At 40.1% G+C, this 24,296-nt stretch overlaps 1 protein-coding gene across 2 annotated transcripts in view; it reads left to right on the forward strand.

Moving 5' to 3' along the window:
* Positions 1-1,195: 1,195 nt before the first annotated feature.
* Positions 1,196-24,296, forward strand: part of ALG14 (ALG14 UDP-N-acetylglucosaminyltransferase subunit) — a 93,979-nt gene continuing 70,878 nt past the window's right edge. For both annotated transcript variants that reach the window (XM_021668161.2, XM_021668164.2), the window contains exons 1-2: positions 1,196-1,362; positions 10,070-10,221. In XM_021668161.2, coding sequence (XP_021523836.2) covers positions 1,230-1,362; positions 10,070-10,221 — 285 coding nt within the window. In that variant the 5' untranslated portion in view covers positions 1,196-1,229. The remainder of the gene's footprint in view (positions 1,363-10,069; positions 10,222-24,296) is intronic.

The following is a 24,296-nucleotide window of genomic DNA, read 5'->3' on the forward strand; positions in this document are numbered from 1 at the left end:
GTTGTAATGTGAATGAATTCGACATAATAATAAGCAAAATTGGGATTGCAGGGGTGTTGGCAGATCATCATTTTGGCTGAGGACATGAGAAACACACTGGGAATGCTTTGTGGTAAAGTTAACGGAATGTTCATTGTAGGACCGTGCCTTTTCTATCCTGCTACCTAGAGCCCCTGAGCTTTCCACACCTCTCAGGAGTGTGGCTTCCCTTGAGGTGTTCACCCTCAACTACTCCGGTCACACTGAGAGCTGTGAAAACACCTAGAAAAGTTAAAAACATACGTGTTGGGAGAGATGGGGTTAGGGCCCCAAATTCGATGTTTAAGCCTAGGGTCCTTACTGGCGAATACTTTCAGTAATGTCTGTGTGTGCAACAGAAACATTTCTCTTGGCACTAAAAAAAAAAGAAGAAAGGATGTGTTCCCTTAGCTTCAGGTGGAATTCACGAAGTTGCTAGAGCCAGAACATCTCCTAACTGGGGGGTTTCGGGGCCTTTAGGGCGCACAGACGGCCTGACCTCGTCGTGGGCGTAAATCAAGCTTCCCCAGCGCTTAACTTCCCTAATTTCAGCTTACGCTTGGCTGCAGCCCCGCAGACTCCGCGGTTCTGCTGACAAACGTGAACGGAGACAACGTAGAAGCCTTTTAATGCTAACATGCAGTTTCCTTGTATGGCCGTGTGCATTATTAATCTAGGTATTGCGTATTTTTGTTTTATATTTTTTTGAAACGGAGTCTTTACTCTGTTGCCCCGCTGGAGTGCAGTGGCGCTATCTCGGCTCACTGCAACCTCCGCCTCCCGGGTTCAAGCGCTTCTCCTGTCTCAGCCTTCCAAGTAGCTGGGACAACAGGCGCGCGCCACCACACCCAGCTAAGTTTTGTATTTTTAGTGGAGGCGGGGTTTCACCATATTGGCCAAGATGGTCTCGATCTCTTGACCTCGTGATCCGCCTGCCTCGGCCTCCCAAGTGCTGGGATTACAGGCGTGAGCCACCGCGACCGGCTGGTATTGCGTAGTTTAGGAAACACGAATGCCACATGATAAATGAGGTAAAATGAATTGTCAGCAGGATCCGGGCTTCTTCCTCGGCCCTCGACTCCTCCCAGCTCAGGCAAGCCCAACCCCCGAGGAGGTGCGTCATTCCGCGTTTGAGCCGCTTCGGCACCCGTCGTTGTGAACTTTGACTGCGGCTGGCTCCCGCGAGTGCGACGCATGCGCCGTTTCTCTGCATGGTGTGTGTGCTTCTAGCTGCGGCTGCAGGAGCTGTGGCCGTCTTCCTAATCCTGCGAATATGGGTAGTGCTTCATTCCCGGGACGTTACGCCCCGGGAGTCTCTCAGTATCTTGGTAGTGGCTGGGTCCGGTAAGTATCGAGGAGGCGACGGGTCGGACTTGGGTTGGTCACTACAAACCCTAGAGTGCACCGCGACGCTCTTCCCTGGTTCCCGTAGCACTTGTTGGAGTGTTGCATGCAGAGATTTGTAGTTTCTCTGCCCTACCGGAACCGGTCAGTTCAGCCAGGGTAAGGGCTGGTTTGCTGACGCGGCCCAGGAGTCTTTTTTATGACAAGTAATTTACACTTGTCTGTAATTAAGACTCTCTGTGGTGTATGTTTTTATAACAAATAATTAGTGAACAAAGAGAACTTAGAAGCCTTTGATTCTAACATGCAGTTTCCCTGTATAGCTGTTGTGCATTATTAATCTAGGTATCGTGTATTTAGTTTAGAAAACACGAATGCTACATGATAAATAAGGCAGCATGAATTGTCACATTTATAAATATACAGAGTGCACGAGAATAAAAACAATGATCTACGGACTGTAGAACCATACACACAGGGTGGCAGTGTGAGCAACACGCTGACCTGTCAGGTAATACAGTCTAAACCCACCAACTCTGTAGGTGCTTACAATTTTAAATAGTTTGGACAGGGACAGACAGACAGACAGACACACACACACACACACAATGTAAACATTTGGGGATGGCAGGAGATTGCATCCAGATAGAACATGTATAGTATGAGCAAATGTACTAAGTTTATATTCAAGTGTAATTCATTACTTTATTCACTTAATCTCTTTTGAGCTGTAGGCCAAACACTAAACTAAGCTATGGAAATAACAAAACTGACTAATGTTACTTGCTATAGAGTGCTGACTCCGTGCTAAGTCCTGTGAAAGATGCAAAGACACAGCAGCGAATGAAATAGAGAATACAAAAAAGCTAACAGAAAATAAATCGAAATGAGTATTTGCCACAATGAGATAAGTGCCATAATCTTGTAATAATTGTGTGAGAAGTACAAATTGCTATGGCAGTCTTCAGGAAGGGCACTACTTTATCAGGTCTTAAAGCAGGTAGCTTCCTGGAAGCAATGATGCTAAACTGAGACTTCAAAGATGACCAAGAATTAGTCAGATGAGGGAGAGCCTGGGTTTTGAGGACTGGGAGGGTGTGAAAAGAAGGTGATAGCACTTGGAATGGCCAGAGGTGAGAGAACACTATTGTGTAGAGGTCAATGCGGGGAGGTAAACTGAGTCCAGATTGTAAAGGGTATTTAAAATCCTGCCTTTTTTTTCTTTTTTTGATACAGAGTCTCACTCTTGCCCAGGATGGAGTACAGTGGTATGATCTCGGCTCACTGCAACTCCGCCTCCAGGGTTCAAGCCATTCTCCTGCTTCAGCCTCCTGAGTAGCTGGGATTGCAGGCATGCACCACTACACCCAGCTAATTTTTGTATTTTTAGTAGAGACGGTGTTTCACCATGTTGGCCAGGCTGGTCTCGAACTCCTGACCTTAAGTGATCCTCCTGCCTTGGCCTCCCAAAGTGTTGGGATTACAGGCGTGAGCCACCACTCCTGGCCTAAAATCCTGCTTTATAAAGCAATTGCTGCTACTCCAAGGTTTCATATCACGTAGGGGTTAAGACCACAGGCCTCTAGGTTGTTATAACACTATAGATGAATCACATCTTTGCCACTTACCACCTTGGTGATCTTAGGCAATTAGTTAACCTCACTGAGCCTTCTGTTTCTACATGGGTTGAGAGAAGCCAGGAGAGATTAAATATGATCATATTTAAAGTGTTTAGGCCGGACATGGTGGTTCACACCTGTAATCTCAGCATCTTGGGAGGCAGGCGGATTGCTTGAGCTCAGGTGTTGGAGACCAGTGGGCAACATAGTGAAATCCAAAAATAAATGAATAAATAAATTAGCTGGATGTGGTAGCATACACCTGTAGTCCCAGCTACTTGGAAGGCTGAGACAGGAGGATCACTTGAGCCTGGGAGGTAGAAGTTGCAGTGAGCCGAGATTGTACCACTGTACTCCAGCCTGGTTGACAGAGTGAGACCTTGTTTCAAAGTGAAATAAAATATAATCAAAAGCTTGAATAAATTAAGTGTTTACAAAATCAAACACCTCATGTTCTCACTCATAGGCGGGTGTTGAACAATGAGAACACATGGACACAGGGAGGGGAGCACTCTACACTGGGGTCTGTTGGGGGGAAATAGGGGAGGGACAGTAGGGGGTGGGGAGCTGGGGAGAGAGAGCATGGGGAGAAACGCCACATATAGGTGAAGGGGAGGAAGGCAGCAAATCACACTGCCACGTATGCACCTATGCAACAATCTTGCATGTTCTTCACATGTACCCCAAAACCTAAAATGCAAAAAAAAAAAAATTGTTTAGTAAAATGCTTGACATAGAGTGTCAACCTAAAATAATCAAAGGGCTCAATATCCAGTTAAAAGAGTTTATTCAAGCACAGAGTGTGAGAGTGGCTGTCTGGGAAGCAAACCTATACTAAAGAATGGTGGTCAGTGCTCCCCATGTGGGAGAGAATGGAGATAGTTTATATAGGCAAGAACAGAGATGCTGAACAAAATTACAACATTTTCCTTACACAGGCTAACATACAGATAGAAGATTTGGTTGGCTACTGTAAGGGGCAAGGGAAAACTTCCACTTTGCCCTCTGAAGGTTCACTGAAAATCACTGACAAGAGACAGAAATAATAGGAAAAAAGGCATACAAATTTATTAAGTAGCCAAGGCGGGTGGATCACGAGGTCAAGAGATCGAGACCATCCCGGTCAACATGGTGAAACCCCGTCTCTACTAAAAATACAAAAAATTAGTTGGGCACGGTGGCGCGCGCCTGTAATCCTAGCTACTCAGGAAGCTGAGGCAGGAGAATTGCTTGAACCCAGGAGGCGGAGGTTGCGGTGAGCCGAGATCGCGCCATTGCACTCCAGCCTGGGTAACAAGAGCTAAACTCTGTCTCAAAAAAAAAAAAAAAAAAAAAATTTATTAAGCATATATGAAAGTGTTCAGAATGAACACCCAAAGATACAAGGAAAATGATCTGGTTTTTATGGTTAGGTTCAGCAAAGTATGGACAGCCATGTAGAATTATGATTGGACAAAAGGGTATGATTAATGCTAATAGACTGGGGAAGCCCAGCAAGGCCTGTCTGTCTAGATTTTTCTTGGTCTCCAAGCATACCTTCCTTTCTTTCTGGGTATGGAGCAGGACCCTCTGGAATGAGCATGTTGTGACCTACCATGAAACAAGGTAGATCAGGTAATTTAGGTTTAAAAAATTTTTAATTAATTAATTTTTAAAATAGAGATGGTGTCTTGCTATGTGTGCCAGACTTGTCTTGAACTCCTGGCCTCAAGCAATTCTCCTGCCTCCCAAAGTGCTGAATTAAGGTGTGAGCCACCTTACCCAGCTCAGATAATGGCCAGGTTTTACACAGAAAGGTGAGGTAAAATTAGAGTGATATTTTTAGGTTTTGTGACTAGCTTTTGGGAGAAAGAATTCTTGGTTTCTGTGACCAGCCCTGGGGAAGAGAGATTCTAGTTTCTGTGGCAAGGCTCAGGGGAGAATGGGAATAAGAGACAGGTGACTGAGAGAGGACAGAAGGCCAGAGAAAAATTTTTACTTCATTTTGGGATATTATTTTCTAAGTCCCAATGCTACCATTGATTACGCACTAAGGGATTTGTTTAACATTCTGGTATAAAGAGGTAACAATCATAAGCGCCTCTATCTCCAATGCTGTTTAGTCTAGGTTTGAATAAAGACCAGGGAGTCTGGTTAATGTATAACATCTCAACACCAAGGTCAGGAAGCACGAGTCCGACACCAAAGAGAAAAAGCCATGTTACATGAGTCAGTTTCCAAGGCTTAGCTTTTCTCCTTGGCAGAGTAAGTTTGGAAGGTCTTGACATTTTCTTTTCTTTTTATATAAGCATTTAATAAATGGTGACTGTTATTAGTCTTTGTAGCAAAAGGAGCTTTTGAAGTTTTGTTTTTTGTTTTTAAAACAGAGTCTTGTTATGTGCCCAAGCTTGCCTCAAACTCCAGGGCTCAAGCAATTCTGAGACAGCCTCTGAGTAGCTAGGACCACAGGCACCTGGCTTATCTTTTTCAGTGGAGAGTCGCCCACTTCCGTCTGACCATTCACAAGGATCATTCAGCCAGTGTTGTCAAAAGAATGTCTTGACAAAGAGTGAAGTAGAGAAACAAATAGGCGCCTTTTGAATATTTCATATGACAGATAAAGATGGCCTGACTAGAGTGATAGGTGTGGGGGTGGGAGAAACAAATGCATTCAGATGAGATTAGGAGATTTTAGGAGTTAAATCTACAACTGTGGATTGAAAGTAGAGGATGTGGGAGGGAAGGACTGAAGGGTGACTTCTAGGTTTCCTACTTGAACAAATGGGTGGTTGTTAGAACCATTCACTTGATAGTGTTACATGATAGTTGTGGAGTAGAAACTAAAATTAAGATTGAGAATTCATCTGGCAAATGGTGCCTTCATTCAAATTATTGAGGGTAGGAAGGTATCAAGGGCCTGAAAGAATCATGCCAGTCAAAGAAAGACTTGAAGTCAGATAAGCAGTTTAATAGTTCATGCCCAAAATGTTGGAGGAAGAAGACATTTTCAATATTTACCTTGAAGACCAAGCAACATTTACTCTTTAGATATCATAAAATATTATTAGTAGGCCAGGTGTGGTGGCTCATGCTTGTAATCCCAGCACTTTGGGAGGCTGAGGCAGGTGGATCACTTGAGGTCAGGAGTTCAAGACTAGCCTGGCCAACATAGCGAAACCCTGTCTCTACTAAGAAATACAAAAAACTAAGCTGGGCTTGGTGGTGAGCACCTGTAAACCCAGCTACTCAGGAGGCTGAGGCAGGAGAATCGCTTGAACCCAGGAGGCAGAGGTTGCAGTGAGCCGAGATCGCACCATTGCACTCCAGCCTGGGCAACAGAGCAAAAACCAAAAAAAATTTTTAGTAGACCACTTCTGTTTGGAGAACATTTGTCAAAACTATTTTTCTTTGAAACACAATACGGTCTTCTTAGGCAAATGTTAGATTTAATATCACACTTTCATTCATTCTTTCATTCAACAATAGGAGGGCCTGCTATTTCTAGGAACAGAAGGTACAGCAGTAACAAAACAAACACAAATCCCTGCCCTCAAGGTACTGTGCTTGCCTTCTGGTGAGGCATGGATAGAGAGAGATAAAAAGCAAAACAAATAAATAGACTACATAGTAAGTTATGCAGTGATGAACACTATGATTTGGGGAAGGGGCATTGCTTTTGATAAAGATTGTCAGGAAAAGCCTCCTTGGGGAGATGACAGCCAACAGCAAGGAGACTAGAGTGATTAGAGTGGACTGAGTAAGGGGGAGGGACAGGAGATGAGCTCCAAGAGGAACATAGTTGGGGTCAGAGTACAAGAAGCCTTTTATTCCACAGGAGACATAAAACCATTGGAGGATTTTGAGCAGATGTAAATAATTCAATCAACTCGAATAGGATCACACTGGATGTTGTGTTGAGATAGACCGAATAAATGGTCAGGGAACAGATCAGGAAGCTGTGTTCATAATCTAAGTGAGAGATAATAGTGGCTTGGAGCAGGGAGGGTGGCAAAAAGAAATGGTGAAAAGTGACTGGATGCGGGATATATTTTAAGGTAGAATTTAGAGGATCTTATTCTCAAAAAATGTATTTTAATACAAAAATAAAATGGAAGACAAAGTCCATCATTTTAATGACTTTATTGAGTAACAAGGTTAAATTTTCAGTGAATATGTTGTCATCCTAAATAACAGAGAGATTCTCGAAAGACAGTAAGTTTATCAAGAGTAAGCATTGTAGTGTGGAATACACACACCAAGTAAACTAGGGGCACATTCGAAGAGGCAAGGGAAGACAGAGGTTTTTACAGGTAAAATGGGGAGAGTTACGTAAGTTATTTTGAAACAATTATCCTTGCTTACAGGGATCAATAATAAGGGTGACATTAGTCCAAGGTTAAACAGGCAGTTGCTGGGCAGATGTCCTTGCAAAAGTTGTTTGTTTGTTTGTTTTGCATAAGGTTGCAGTGGCCTTTGTGCAAGGTTGTGGTTTTGGTATAGTCTTTTGTGATAGTTCTTGTTTTCAGGTGATTGAGCATTCAGAACCTTTCATGGCCTTTCCCAGCTCCATTTTGTCACAAGTAACTCTGTTTTGATTCCGACAAGTTTCACAGTATTCAGTGAGGGTTTCCTTTAAAAAAAAAAAAAAAAAAAGGAAAAAGGACTATTAAAGCAGGTATAATGAAGTTTTAATTGCGTAGAAGATGTTGTAGATATTAGGTTTTATCCTTAATTATTCCAGCTGTGAAAACAAGTACCTACTTGGAGTGCCACCACTTTTTTTTTCTTTTCTTTCTTTCTTTCTTTTTTTTTTTTTTGAGACAGTCTTGCTCTGTCAACCAGGCTAGAATGCAGTAGCATCATCCTGGCTCACTGCAGCCTCCACCTCCCAGGCTCAAGGGATTCTTCTGCCTCAGCCTCCTGAGTTCCTGAGTAGCTGGTATTACACGCATGAGCCACCACACGCAGCTAGTTTTCGTATTTTTAGTAGAGATGGGGTTTTACCAAGCTGACCAGGCTGGTCTCAAACTCCTGACCTTAGGTCATCCACTCACCTCGGTCTCCCAAAGTGCTGAGATTATAGGCATGAGCCACTGCCCCAGCCTGACATTTTTTTTTCAAGGCTAAAACTAAAAATACTAAAATGATTATAAACCAATGTTTAAACTATATGCCCCAGTCAAGAAGATGGGTGACAGGTTATAAAGTTAATGTATGATTTTAATTCCTGAAATCCACACTAAATCTATGCCAAATTTGTTTCTGTATATATAATTCCCTCTGGAATCTAGAAAGAAATCCTTTCCTTTCTACTATATAAAAAAAAAAAAAATGTGGCCTGGGCGTGGTGGCTCACACCTGTAATCCCAGCACTTTGGGAGGCCAGGGTGGGTAGATCACTTGAGGTCAGGAGTTCGAGACCAAACTGACCAACATGGTGACACCCCAGTCTTTACTAAAAATGCAAAATGAGCCCTGCATGGTGGGGCACACCTATAATCCCAGCTACTTGGGAGGCTGAGGCAAGAGAATTGCTTGAACCTGGGAGGCAGAGGTTTCATTGAGCTGAGATCACACCATGGTACTCCTACCTGGGCAACAGGAGGGAAACTCCATGGTTTGGGGGGAGTAAATTTAACTCCATGTTAAATTTACCTTCGTTTGTGTTCTTGTATCACTATTAAATACTCTTTCTTGCAACAATAAGGGAGGTGGAGTGGGGGAAGCCTTCTAGGTAGGGGGAGCAGCATGACCACAGGCAAGGAGTAACAAATAAGGTGAATGCAGAGAATGTTAAAGACATCCACCTGACTGAGGCACAGAGCTTGTGAAAGGAGGCTGAAGTAGGTGTGATAGGGCTCCTTGATAAGGAGTTTGGCTGTTCTGCTTAAATGGTTTTTAGATAGGTAGCTATTCTATTGTTGTTTTCATGAAGGAAACCTCAATGAACACAGTTGGTTTTTAAATGTATGTGTTTGAAATTAAAGTATTAAAATTTTGGAGATTATATGATTTCAGAAACTGAACGTTACTCGTTTGGTAAAGCTGATACATATTTGAGAACCTGCAGTGTGCTGAGACCTCTGATAGGAGCTGGGGTTACAGTGGTGAACAAAAAATGTTTCTTAGGAAGGTCCAAGCTCTGCTGGTCAGTGCTCATGCCCCCTTCACCTTCTCTACATCGAACCTTCAGTGACTGGCTTCCCTTTTCCCATACTACTTTCCTGACCTTATGTCACCCGTACCTTTATTCCCAGTATTCCTGCCACTCTTTGAACACATGTTTCAGATCTTGTCATCTCATGCACTAACAATCCCCATCTCCACCCAGTGGCTTTCCTACTCCTATCTGTCCATTATCTTCTCCTTTCAAGTCATCTCAGACTTTTCCAGGGATCTTCCTTATTCTTAGGGCATTGATTTTTCATAACCATTTGCTTACCCTCCACATTTTAGTTTTTCTTGCCGTCTTGTGTCTTTGTCTTCATGCATGTGTCTAGCCCCTTTCTCACCAGTCTTCTTGATAACAAGAGCTACATCTTATACTGTTTTGTGCCTTCTTTAGTACCTACTGCTAGTGCTGATTTTATTTTTATACATGTATTGTCTTCTTTTTATATAAAAGTTGTATTTATGGCCAGGTGCGGTGGCTCACGCCTGTAATCCCAGCACTTTGGGAGGCCGAGGCGGGCGGATCACGAGGTCAAGAAATCGAGACCATCCTGGCCAACATGGTGAAACCCCGTCTCTGCTAAAAATACAAAAATTAGCTGGGCATGGTGGTGCACGCCTGTAGTCCCAGCTACTCAGGAGGCTGAGGCAGGAGAATTGCTTGAACCTGGGAGGTGGAGGTTGCAGTGAGCTGAGGTTGTGCCACTGTACTCCAGCCTGGCGCCTGGTGACGGAACAAGACTCTGTCTCAAAAAAAAAAAAAAGTTGTATTTATACAAGGGCATAGATTTATTGTTTTCAAAGGTTCCTTGTGTCTTTCGAGAAATATGCAATTACAATGCCCCCCGCCGCCTGAAACCATGACATTGGTATAACATGGTCAAATGGATATGTCCATTGTGAGTTTCTTAATCTAGGACTTCTGATGTTTTTTCCAGGTGGGCATACCACCGAGATACTCAGGCTGCTTGGGAGCTTGTCCAATGCCTACTCACCTAGACATTATGTCATTGCTGACACTGATGAAATGAGTGCCAATAAAATAAATTCTTTTGAACTAGATCGAGCTAATAGAGACCCTGGTAACATGGTAAGTGACAATTTATATTTCTAAAAAAATTACAAGTTGTACATTGAGTTTAATTGTCTCTAGAAATAATCTCATGGCACTTCAGTGCCCTACCAACAGTGGGCAGTCAGATGTTTATTGGTGATGAAGTACATTTCCTTTGCTACCAAAAGATGAATTTCTATAAAATAAACCTTCAAGTCAAAAAATGGTTGCTTAGCACATCAAAATGTTTATCCACCACGATCAAGTTGGCTTTATACCCGGGATGCAAGGTTGATTCAACATATGCAAATCAATAAATGTAATTCATCACATAAACAAAACTAAAGACAAAAACCACATAATTATCTCAATAGATGCAGAAAAGTTCTTTGATAAAATTCAACATCCTTTTGTGTTAAAAACTGTCAATAAACTAGATATTGAAGGAACATACCTCAAAATAATAAGAGCCATATATGACAAACCCAGAGCCCATATCATACTGAATGGACAAAAGCTGGAAGCATTCCCCTTGAAAACTGGCTCAAAACAAGGATGCCCTCTCACACCACTCTGGCTCTACACAGAATTGGAAGTTCTGGCCAGGGCAATCAGGCAAGAGAAAGAAATGAAGTGTATTCAGATAGTGAGAGAGGAAGTCAAATTACCCTTCTTTTCAGATGACATGATCCTATATCTAGAAAATCCCATTGCCTCAGCCCAAAAGCTTCTTAAGCTGATGAGCAACTTTAGCCAAATATCAGGATAGAAAATCAATGTGCAAAATCACTAGCATTCCTATACACCAACAACAGGCAAGCCAAAACCCAAATCATGAATGAACTCCCATTCACAATCACTACAAAAAGAATGAAATACCTAGGAATACAGCTAACAAGGGAAGTGAAGGACCTCTTCAAAGAGAACGACACACCAGTGCTCAAGGAAATCAGAGAGGACACAAACAAATGGAAGTACATTCCATGCTCATGGATAGGAAGAATCAATATTGTGAAAATGGCTCTACTGCCCAAAGTAATTTATAGATTCAATGCTATTCCCATTAAACTACTGTTGACATTCTTCACAAAATTATAAGAAACTATTTTAAAATTTATATGGAACCAAAAAGGAGCCCGAATAGTCAAGACAATCCTAAGCAAAAGAACAAAGCCGGAGGCATCATGCTACCTGACTTCAAACTATACTACAAGGCTATAGTAACCCAAACAGCATGGTATACTTGTACAAAAGCAGACACATAGACCAATGGGACAGAATAGAGAACTCAGAAATAAGACTGCACACTTACAACCATTTGATCTTCTACAGACCTGACAAAAACAAGCAGTGGGAAAGGAATTTCTGTTTTATAAATGTTGCAAGAACTGGCTAGCCATATGCAGAAAATTGAAACTGGACCCCTTCCTTACACTTTATACAAAAATTAACTCAAAGTGGATTAAAGACATAAATGTAAAACGCAAAATTATAAGAAACCCTAGAAGAAAATCTAAGCAGTACTAGTCAGGACAGAGGCATGGGCAAAGATTTTATGACAAAAATGCCAAAAGCAATTGCAACAAAAGTAAAAATTGAAAAATGGGATCTAATTAAATAAAGAGCTTGAGCACAGCAAAAGAAACTATCATCAGAGTGAAGAGACAACTTACAGGATTGGAGAGAATTTTTGCAATATGTCCATCTGACAAAGGTCTAATATCCAGAGTTTACAAGGAACTTAAACAAATTTACAAAACAACAATAACAACAACGATCTCATTAAAAAGTGGGCAAAGGACATGAATAGACACTTCTCAAAAGAAAACATTCATGCAGCCAACAAACGTATGAAAGAAAACTCAACATCACTGATCATTAGAGAAATGCAAATCAAAACTGCAGTGAGATATCATCTCACATCAGTCAGAATGGTAATTATTAAAAAGTCCAGAAACAACAGATGCTGGTGAGGTTATGGAGAAAAAGGAATGCTTTTACACTATTGGTGGGAATGTAAATTACTTCAGCAGTTGTGGAAGATAGTGTGATGATTCTTCAGCGATCTAGAGGCAGAAATACCACTTGACATAGCAATCCCATTACTGGGTATATACCCAAAGGAATGTAAATCATTCTATTATAAAGATACATGCACACATATGTTCACTGCAGCACTTTTCACAATAGCAACAACATGGAATCAACACAAATGCCCATCAGTGATAGAATGGATAAAGAAAATGTGGTACATATACACTGTGGAATACTATGCAGCCATAAAAAGGAACAAGATCATGTCCTTTGCAGGGACGTGGATGAAACTAGAAGCCATTATCCTCAGCAAACTAACATGGGAACAGACTAACATGGGAACAGAAAACCACATACCACATGTTCTCACTTATAAGTGGGAGCTGAGGCCGGGCGCGATGGCTCACGCCTGTAATCCCAGCACTTTGGGAGGCCGAGGCGGGTGGATCACGAGGTCAAGAGATCGAGACCATCCTGGTCAACATGGTGAAACCCCGTCTCTACTAAAAATACAAAAAATTAGCTGGGCGTGGTGGCGCGTGCCTGTAATCCCAGCTACTCAGGAGACTGAGGCAGGAGAATTGCCTGAACCCAGGAGGCGGAGGTTGCGGTGAGCCGAGATCGCGCCATTGCACTCCAGCCTGGGTAACAAGAGCGAGACTCCGTCTCAAAAAAAAAAAAAAAAAAAGAAAAAAAAGAAAAGAAAAAGTGGGAGCTGAATGATGAGAACACATGGATACATATGGGGGAACAACACACACTTGAGCCTGCTGAAGGAAGAGGTTGTGGGAGGAACAGCATCAGGAAGCATAGCTAATGGATGCTGGGCTTAATACCTAAGTAATGGGTTAATCTGTGCAGCAAAGCACCTTGGCACACATTTAGCTATGTAACAAACCTGCACATCCTGCACATGTACCCTGGAACTTAAAAGCTGAAGGGAAAAAAAAAAAGGTTGCTCAATTTTTTTTGCATATTTTTTATTCTTTTAAATAGAGAAAACAGTTTTTCATTGAATTCCAACAATGAAAATTAATTTATTTATACTTACACAAAGCATCCAGTTCATGCAATGTGTTACATTTATTGATAATTTGATTTATCTGTGACTGCTGTTTCTTCTCCAAATCATATTTGTGTCTACTTTTGAAATTATGAATACTTCTTTACCCCTGGTTGCTCACTTCGTATTAGCATTTTAGTCAGTGTTTTTTGTTTTGTTTTGTTTTTAAGTGAAACTACTTTATTAAGGAAGGAAACTAGAGCTGTTTCTTGAGTAGAGTGAGTGCCTTTATATATCTCTCTCTCTGGGAATGGCCCAGCTGCAGGGCTGCTTTGGATAGTTCAGAGGTGGACAGCTGGCCTAACTCAGGCTAATTGAAGTCTTTCTCTGAGCTTTTTAGGCTTAGAGACCTAGAGAATATAATGAGTCTGTCTTCAGGGAAGCTCTGTAAATGATAAAGCTTGGAAGCTGCTGACAGTCATGTTTCCACCTGGAAGATAAAGTTAGTATATAGATAGAGAATGAAGATAATGTACAGGAAGAGGGGAGAAGTCAGTGGCTGGTGCTGCCTTCAGTGGCTCGAGAGGCCTTGCTATAGCTGTGTTGGTTCTGGGTTGGTGGTTCTTCTTTTCTTGGGAAATCAGGATACCCTCCTAGAACCCTGCCCCACTCCCTTTGTTCCCAACTTGGCCACACACACACACACACACACACACACACACATACACAGATACTCTCTCTCTCACACACACACACACACACACACACACTCTTAAGCCTGTTTGCATTAACTTTTGGTCAGTTATAAACATAATCCCCAACTAACATACTACTAAAATGTATTCTCAAAAAATCCATGTCAACCAAGATTGGGATATAAATCTGCTTGCTATCATTCAGCTATAGCAAAATGTGTGGTACTTTTTTCCCTCTGTGGAAAATAAGCCAAAATGATTTTGTTTTTGTTTTAGGAATCAATACTGTATTAGTTCCCTAGAGCTGCTATAACAAAATACCATAAACTGGGTGGCCTAAAACAATAGAAATGTATTTCTTCTCATAGTTCTGAAGACTGGAAGTCTGAAATCAAGGTGTCATGGGCCCATCCTCCCTCTGGAGGTTGTGAAAAGAATCCTTGCTTCCTCTGGGCTTCTAGTTGTTGCCAGCAATGCTTGGCCTTCCTTAGGTTGGAGCTGCATCACTCTGATCTCTGCTTTCACAGTCATATGACCTTTTCTGTATCTCTGTCTTCACAGGCCTTTTTTTATGAGGATACCAGTTGAATTTAGGGCCCACTCTAATTCAGAAGGCCCTCATCTTAACTTGATCATATCTGTAATGATCTTATTTCCAAATGAGGTCATATTCATAGATTCCCGGTGGACATGAATTTTAGTGGGACAGTATTTCACTGAATGTAAATGTTTACATTGGACTATTTCAGGAAAGTCTCTCTCTAGTTGTTGTTGTTGTTGTTGTTGTTTTTTGAGATGGAGTCTAGCTCTGTTACCCAGGCTGGAGTACACTGTCACTGCAGCCTCCGCCTCCCAGGTTCAAGTGATTCTCCAGCCTCAGCCTTCTGAGTAGCTGGGACTACAGGCGCATGCCACCAGACCTGGCTAATTTTTGTATTTTAGTAGAGCCAGGGTTTCACCATGTTGGCCAGGCTGGTCTTGAAATCCTGACTTCAAGTGATCTGCCCACCTCGGCCTCCCAAAGTGCTGGGATTACAGGCTTGAGCCACCGCACCTGGCCAGGAAAGTCTCTTTGACATATAATGCAAAACAAAAACCTTTCCCTTTCCCTTTTAGGAAGTGTGAAAGTCTAGAAATAGCAGATGATTTTTTTAAGTGTAAAAGGAGAAAATAGAGACTGAGTATACTAGTAAGTGTTCCTTTCATTATTATGGGACAGATAATAGTATCTTCATTTTACAGATGAAAAAATTGAGGTTCAAAGATATAAATAACTCAACCCAAGTCCTGCCAAATATGTGTCACATACCTAGACGTCTCCTCCAAAGCCTTTACTTCTCCTGTATAACTACCCTGCTGCTTTTGTGTATCATTTGCCAGTTCGAAAGACTCAGTAGGAGAAGAATCCCCTGGAAATTCTCATCTAAGGCATCAGAGACTAAAAATGTCATTTAGTCTTTTATCTTAGGTTGTATTTGAAAAATGGTAGAGAATTTGGAGAAAATGATGATTTTTCACACAAGAATAATGTGAAAAATCTAGTTTACCAGTGGTACCGAGCACTTAAAAATATACGAAGAGCAAAATAATCACAAAATTGTGACTGTTTTATTCAGCGTAAAGAGCAGGTATCTTTGGTTTTACCCAATTGCTAGTGTGCAGGTTGTTTCTGAAGTTGCAGCCAATTTGGAGGCTCTATTTTTTTTCTTTTTTTGAGACCAAGTCTTGCCCTGTCACCCAGGCTGGAGTGCAGTGGCATGATCTCAGTTCACTGCAACCTCTACTTCCCAGGTTTGAACAATTCTCCTCCCTCAGCCTCCTGAGTAGCTGGGATTACAGGTGCATGCCACCATGCCCAGCTAATTTTTGTATTTTTTGTAGAGACGGAGTTTCACCATGTTGGTTAGGCTGCTCTTGAACTCTTTACCTTGTGATCCACTCGCCTCGGCCTCCCAAAGTGCTGGGATTACAGACATGAGCCACTGCGCCCAGCTGGAGGCTCTGTTTTTAATTTAGCATATGTATTAAATATTTCCCTCCAGGTCTATCGCTCTATGTATTGTTTATTTACTGAATGATTTCATGGTTTAGTGAAACATTTGGAAGATTGTTATAAACTGTGCATCACAACACTTAGAACTAAGTAAATTGGGTTTGCTTCACATTGATGAGAAAGCCAAATATTTTTTATTTATTTATTTTTTTGAGACGGAGTCTCCCTCTGTTGCCCAGGCTGGCGTGCAGTGGCACGATCTCGGCTCACTGCAGCCTCTACCTCCTGGGTTCAAGTGATTCTCCTGCCTCAGCCTCCTGAGTAGCTAGGACTACAGACATGTGCGACCATGCCTGGCTAATTTTTGTATTTTTAGTAGAGATGGGGTTTCACCGTGTTGGCCAGGATGGTCTTGGTCTCCTGACCTTGTGATTTGCCTGCCTCAGCCTCCCAAAGTTTTAGGATTACAGGCATGAGCCACCATGCCCAGCCAGATTTTGGATTTTTATAGTGCCATTATTTTGTATTATCAAAGTGCAATGTAGGACTGAGCATCTCTGTTTGATTTCCTTTCACTAACAATTTCTTACCGGGGCAATGAAGCTACTGTTAAAAAAAAAGTTCTACTCCATTCCTAAAAGAGTCTCTACTCATGAATCTGAAGCTGGGAATTGCTCCACAGAGATACAAATGAGTTCTTGAGGGCGGTAGCATGAACATTTCTGCTGGCCACCACTGGATACCACGCTGTGTGTTTATGTGTGTATGTTTCTGTGTGTGTGTGTCTCTGTGTGTGTGGATGTGTGTGTATAGGAGGGTGTTGATAGGAGGTGGTGAGGGACAGAAAGACAAAGAGAGATACGCAGCTTCCTGCCAGCCTTACTAAGGTAGTTTCCCTCCTGGTCTCTTTCTACACTACAGCTCAGCCATCTTTTGTACTTTCCATGGAACTCCCCAGGCTAGGAAAAGGTGGGGTCTTGCGAAAAAAAATCAATAGTGATCAGTACATTTGCTGGAAGAGCCCATATTAGCCAAGTATAATTAACAATCTAGACCTGCACTGTCCAGTATAGTAGCCACCAGCCACATGTAGCTACTTATATTTCAACTTAAATTAATTAAAACTAAGTAAAATGTACAATTTCGTCCCTTGGTTGCACTAGCCTCATTTCTAATGCTCAGTAGCCACATGTGGCTAGTAGCTACCATTTTAGATCATGTAGAATAGAACATTGTTATTGCAGAAAGTTCTATCAGATGACACTAATCTAGAGTTTCATTTACAATAAGCTGAAAAGGAAATATGATTAGATGTGATGAAGATAATTAACAAATTCAAAACAAAGGGTCCTTCCCAAAAGTTAATATTGAAACAAAATAACTTTCTGGCTCCTAGTGACCACAAGAAACTTAGAAAGAGGAAGAAAGTAACTTTTTAAATTTCATATTATCAAGGAGGTATTCCAAATAAATTCAAGGAGGTATTCCAAATAAGCAAGAATAATCTGTTTTATTTATTATTATTTTTGAGATGGAGTCTCGCCCTGTTGCCCTAGCTGGAATGCAATGGCACAATCTTGACTCACTGCAACCTCTGCCTCCTGGGTTCAAATGATTCTCCTGCCTCAGCTTCCCATGTAGCTGGTATTACAGGGGCCTGCCACCACGCCCAGCTAATTTTTGTGTTTTTAGTAGAGACTGGGTTTCACCATGTTGGTCACACTGATCTCGAACTCCTGGCTTCGTAATCCACCTGCCTCGCCCTCCCTAAGTGCTGGGATTACAGGCGTGAGCCTCCAGACCCAGCCAAGAATAATAAAGGAAGCAATTTTAAAACAAGAACGATTCCTTGGAATTTAAAGTGCTTATCAAAATTAAAAGTTCTGAGTCAGTAATTATCAGGTTAAATATAGCTGAAAACCTTATTTGTGAATTGAAAGTCAGGCTAAAGGAATTCTCCAGGAAATAAGGCAAATACGAGGGAAAAGAATCATGAAATGTCAGGAATGAGAGGAGAGAAAATAAAATTTTTAAAACTCTAGAATAGATTTTCATTACCTTTCTCCTAGCTCAGGTATCACTTTTTAATTTAATTAAATCTCATCATAACACCAGAAGTTATATGTATAGTCTTAACTCACCACTGTTCCTTGTATACCATGTCTTCTTCTGATTTCATTTTGTTTTCTATTTGGCTCAAGTGTTTCCTTCAGTATTTTTTTTTTTTGACAAAGGTTATATGAACAGTGTATTTCCAGAGTCTTTTCAGCTCTGAAAGTATCTTTTTTTTTTTGCAGACTGAGTCTCACTCTGTCACCCAGGCTGGAGTGCAGTGGTGCCATATCAACTTACCACAACCTCCACTTCCTGGGTTTAAGCGATTCTCCTGACAAAGCCTTTCTAGTAGCTGGGATTACACGTGTGCGCCATGTTGCCCAGCTGATTTTTTTCATTATTATTAGTAGAGATGGGGTTTTGCCACGTTGGCCAGGCTGGTCTCAAGCTCCTGACCTCAAGTGATCCACCCACCTTGGCCTCCAAAATGTTGGTATTACAGGCATGAGCCACTATATCCGGCCATTATCTCTGAAAATATCTTTTTTTTTTTTTTTTTAATAGTCATTGTGTCACCAGGCTGGAGTGCAGTGGCATGGTCTCAACTCACTGCAACCTCTGACTTCCTGGTTCAAGCGATTCTCCTGTCTCAGCTTCCTGAGTAGCTGAGATTGCAGGGTCGTACCACCACTCCCAGCTAATTTTTGTATTTTTAGTAGAGACAGGGTTTCACCATGTTGGCCAGGATGGTCTCAATCTCCTGACCTCCTGATCTGCCTGCCTCGGCCTTCCAAAGTGCCAGGATTACAGGCATGAGCCACTGCGCCCAACTGAAAATATCTTTGTTGTGACACAATATCCCTACGGTTGTTTGGCTTGATGTACCATACTAATTGTAATGCCACAGTTTTTTGCTCTCAGAGTATGTAAATACTATTCCATTCTCTTCTAGCAGTCAGAGTTCCAGAAAAGATGTTTGATCCTAGTTTGATTCTCTTTCCTTAGAATTCTGAAATTTAATCAGGTCATGTCTATGTCTGTTTTCTTATTAATTCTTTCTCAAATTCAGTGAACTCTTATGATCTTTCTTCAATTTAGGACCATTTTCTTCCCTTTTTTCTACTTGTCTATTTTGTAAACGAATCTTTTTTCGTATTATACAGGTCATATGTATATATCGACATATGCACATACATACACAGATGGTCATCTAAGGAGAAATGACTGTGTGTGTGTGCATGTGCATGTATTTTCACAACCTTGCACAGGTGCCAAAATCCACAGATGTTCAAGTCCCTTTTATAAGATGGTGTAGTATTTGCACATTGCTCATCCTCACATATACTATAAATAATCTTCAGATTATTTAAAATACCTAATATAATGTAAATGCCATGTAAATAGTTGTTATACTGTATTATTTATATGTCCAGTACAGTCATCCATTTTTTCCCAAATATTTTTTATCCATGGTTGATGGAATCCATGGATGCAGAACCCGTATATCCAGAGGACTAACTATGTGTGTGTTTGTGCATATATGTATTTCTAGAAAGATTACATGGACAGTATAGTTCCATATCCATACAACAGAGTTGTGTGCTTGTGTATGTGTGTGTGTATATATATATATATATATAAAACTGTATACATTTTCTTCCTGCTTACTCTTTCACTGTTTTATATGTACAGAAGTTTTAGATTTTAATGTTTATATTTTTCTTTAGGAATCCAAATTTATATTTTCCCATAGGACTTAAAGATCATAGAGTTTTAGGTCTTTAATTCATCTGGAATTGATTTTTTCTGTATAGTGTTTGAAAGAGATCTGATTTCCATATGGCAAAACAGCTGGCCCAGCTCAGCACCATTTATTCAACAGTCCATTTCCGCTGTGCCACCATTGTTATGTCAAGTTTCAGTGTATGCGTAGGTCTATATCTTAGCTCTCTATTCTTTTTTTTTCCAGCTTCTGCTATATAGCTGTTCAGCCTAGCTCTCTATTCTGTTAACTGGTTTGTTTGTCTATCCCTCACCCAGTACCAAACTCCCTTAGCTTTATCCTTCAGAAGTGTTTTAATTGTTCTTTCTTTCTTACATAGGTTTTTAAATTAGCTTTGACAAGAACCTTGTTGATATTTTTATTTGCATTAAATTGAATATATTGGTTTAGGGAGAACTTTTATCTATATGATGTTGTCTTCCTTTCCAGAAACTTCACCTCTCTCCATTGTTTAGATTTCCTTAATGCTTTTCAGTAACATTTCTTATTGTTTTCATAAGAATCTTGCATATCTTTTGGTGTGTTTAGTTCTAAGTATCTTGTTGGTTTTTTTTGTTTGTTTGTTTTGTTTTGTTTTGTTTTACTTTTGGAAGTAATATGTCTTTTAATGACATTTTTTGTGTTGTCTGTATATAGTGATATATTTGATTTTTGTATAGTATTCTTATAAGAACTACTTGCTGTGTTCTAATTAATCCTGATAATTTGTTATCTTTGTTATCTGTGAAGATAATTGCATCATCTGCAAATAGTGATAGTTCTAATTCTTTCTAATCCTTACACCTTTTATTTTTCTCATTTTTTTGTCAGAACTTCCAGAACAGTAACAAATAGAGAATAATGTAGTAGACATCCTTGTATTCTTTCTGATTTTAAAAATGTGCTAAGAGTTTTATTTTGAATCATATTTGGTTGTTGATTTTTATCAAATGTCTTTTCTGCAGGTGAAATAATACGGTTTTTCCAATTTTTTTTGTTTTTATGGCCAAGTGCATGGTATGAACCATTCTTGAGTTCCTGGAATAAACAGAGTTTGTTTATGGTGTGTTATATTTTAATACATTGCTAGATTTGGGTTGCAAACATACTGTTTTGGATTTTTAAATGTATGTTCCTGCATGAGACTGTTCTGTGCTTTCCTTTGGTATTGGTATCCAGGTTCCAGTACTCATCTCATGAGCTGTGGAGCATAGACAACTTTTTACTCTCGAGAGGAATCTGTGTAAGCATGGAATTGATTACTTCTAAGTTTTATAGAACTTGTCTAAGATAAAACCACCTGGGTCTGATGTGTTCTTTTGTTATGGTTATAGGACGCTTCAAGCTTTGTGTTTCTTTTTAAATCAGTGTCGTTAAGACATTTTTCTAGGACTGTGTCCATTTTATGTAAATTTGCAAATGTATTGACAGAAATATTTTCATAATTGTATTAGACAGGTCTTGCATTGCTATAAAGAAATACGCAAGACTGGGTAATTTAAAAAGAAAAGAGGTTTAACTGACTCATAGTTCTGCAGGCTATACAGAAAGCATAGCAGCTTTTGCTTCCTGGGAGGCCTCAGGAAGCTTACAATCATGACAGAAGGCAAAGGGGGAACCAGCACTTCACATGGCCAGAGCAGGAGGAAGGGGTGGGGGGAAGTTCTACACACTTTTAAACAACCAGATCCTGTGAGAACTCACTATACTGTATAAGGGTGGATGGTGCCAAACCATTTATGAGAACTCCACATGATCCAGTCACCTCCTGCCAGGCCCCTCCTTCAACACTGAGGATTACAATTCAACACGAGATTTGGTAGGGACACACATCTAAACCCTATCAATAATATTCTCTTGTTATTTTTTTAATTTGTGCAGTAGCTGTATAGTTTGTGCCCTTTTCAATTCCTAATTTTGCTTGCTTGAAGCCAGACATTGGTCAATTTTAATATTCATTTTTTGGTTGTTTGAAACAGGGTCTTGCTCTGTCACCCAGGCTGGAGTGCCAAGGTACGATCACAGCTCACTGCAGCCTCAACTTCCAGGGCTCCAGTGATCTTCCTACCTCAGCCTCCCAAGTAGCTAGGACCACAGGTGCACCCCCCATGCCTGGTTAACTTTTGTATTTTTGGTAGAAATATGGTTGCACCCTATTGCCCAGGCTGGAATTTTAATATTGTTTTCTAGGTTTAACTTTTTGATTTCTCTGTGGTAGCTTATTTTCTCTTTACTTCTCCTTTTATTTTTAGGGGCTTATTGCTTTGATTCTATGTTTATACAGGCCGGGCGTGGTGGCTCATGCCTGTAATCCAAGCACTTTGGAGGCCAAGGTGGGCGGATCACCTGAGGTCGGGAGTTCGAGATTTTATGTTTATACTGTTGTTCTCTTTTCAGTGTTTTAAGTTGTATCTTTATCCCATTAATTTTCAGCCCTTATTCAGATATGACTATAAATTGCTCATTAGGTAACATTTTATAGCATCTCAAAAATTTTGATATGTAACACTTTTATTATTGTTAATTTCTAGGTACCACAAAATTCTCATTATGAATTTTTATTTGACCCTTTAATTATTTCAAATTTTTCAATTTTCTAAATATAATTTTTTAAATTGATTTATTGTTCCAGTGTAGTCAGAATATCGGCCTGTTTAATTATTGAGATTTTTTTTCATGGCCTTGAAATTTACTTAATGTTCTTGCATGTGGTCAGTTGTTACATGTGTCAATGAGAAAAATGTGTATTCTCTAATGGTCTATTATATGTGACAATTAAATGAAGCTTCTTAACTGTATTGTTCGAATCTACTGTGACCTTGACACATTTTTGTATATTTGACTTAGCTGTTACTGAAAGAGATATGATGAAATTTCCCTCTGTGATGGTAGGTTTAATTTCTTCTTGTAGTTGTGTCAGTTTTGTTTTGTATATCTTGAGACTATTTTATTATATTCGTTTAATTTTAAAATTGTTACAGCCTAGGTTAGTTGAACTTTTTGTTATTACAGTATTTAATGACCTATTTTATCCTTAAAATGCCTTTTTTTAAGTATATATTTTTTCTGATATCAATATGTCTAACCTAACTTTCTGTTCTTATACTTGGTACCTTTATGTGCTTTTATGTTTTGGATGTGTTGCCTGTAAGTAACATGTAACTAGACTTTTTGTAAAACTCTAATCTGACATTGTGTGCAGAGAATGTGTTCTTGTAAAAAAAAGTTCCTTGGTATTTGTTGAGACTTGTACTGTAGCCTAGTATGTGTGAGTTTGAGTACATTTTGTGTGCTTACAAAGAAATTATATTCCCTATTGTTTGTTGCAGAGTTCTTTATATGTCCATATGTTTACTGCATTGTTCAAGTCATGTTCTGTATCTTTTTAAGCTGTTTTGACTTCTTGATCTGTTCAGTAAGAGAGAAGCATGGGCTGGATGCTGTGGCTCATACCTGTAATCTCAACACTTTGGGAGGCCAAGGCAGGAGGATTGCTGGAACCTAGGAGTTTGAGGTTACAGTGAGCTATGATCATGCCACTACACTCAAGCCTAGATAACAGAGTGAGACTCTATCTCTAAAACAAAAAACAAACAAACAAAAAAACAGAAAAAGGAAGGTATATAAAAATTGTGATTGTGAATTTGTCTTTTTTCTTTGTATTTGTCAGTTTTCTGTACATATTTTTGCATTCTAGTTCAAATTTGATTCTTTGTAGTGAATTATTTTTAATCATTATCCCTAAATAATACTTTTTTTAAAAAAAAATCTATTTTATCTAACGTTAACTTAGAAATACCAGCTTTCTTTTGGTTACTGTTTGCCTGGTATATATTTTTCCACCTCTTTATTTTCCCTTTTTTGTGTGTGTTATTGCATTTTCGATGTGTCTTTTATGTATGACATATAGCAGAATTTTTTAAATTTAAAACTGAGAATTGTCTTCTAATTAGCATGTTTGGTACATATACATTTATTGTGATTACTAATGCATTAGATTTCTTTCTACTATTTTATTTTGTCCTATTTGCTTAGACCTTTTTCTTTGAATCTTTTGTTTTTCTTCCTTGGCTGCCTTCTATTAATTAAGATGTCTTTTTTCCTCCCTTTTCCTTTCACTTGGAAATGGAAATCATTGTATTCTCTTAGACATTATTCTTTTTTTAAATTTTTTTTTGAGATAACAGTCTCGCTCTGGTGCCCAAGCAGGAGTGCAGTGGTGCAATCTTGGCTCAGTACAACCTGTGTCTCCCAGGTTCAAGCGATTCTCCTGCTTCAGCCTCTGAGTAGCTGAGATTACAGGCCCATACCACCACACCTGACTAATTTTTGTATATTTGGTAGAGACAGGGTCTCATCATTGTTGCCTAGGCTGGTCTTGAACTCCTGACCCCAAACGATCCACCTGCCTTGGCCTCCCAAAGTGCTGGGATTACAGGCATGAGCCACTGCACCTCACCCCTTAGACATTATTTTTGTTTGTTTGTTTGTTTGTTTGTTTTTGAGACAGAATTTTGCTCTTGTTGCCCAGAATGGCACGATCTCGGCTCACCACAACCTCTGCCTCCC

This window comes from Aotus nancymaae, unplaced genomic scaffold (assembly GCF_030222135.1).
Source record: "Aotus nancymaae isolate 86718 unplaced genomic scaffold, 86718_ANA_hifiasm-v0.15.2.pri h1tg000103l, whole genome shotgun sequence".
Classification (NCBI taxonomy): Eukaryota; Metazoa; Chordata; class Mammalia; order Primates; family Aotidae; genus Aotus; species Aotus nancymaae.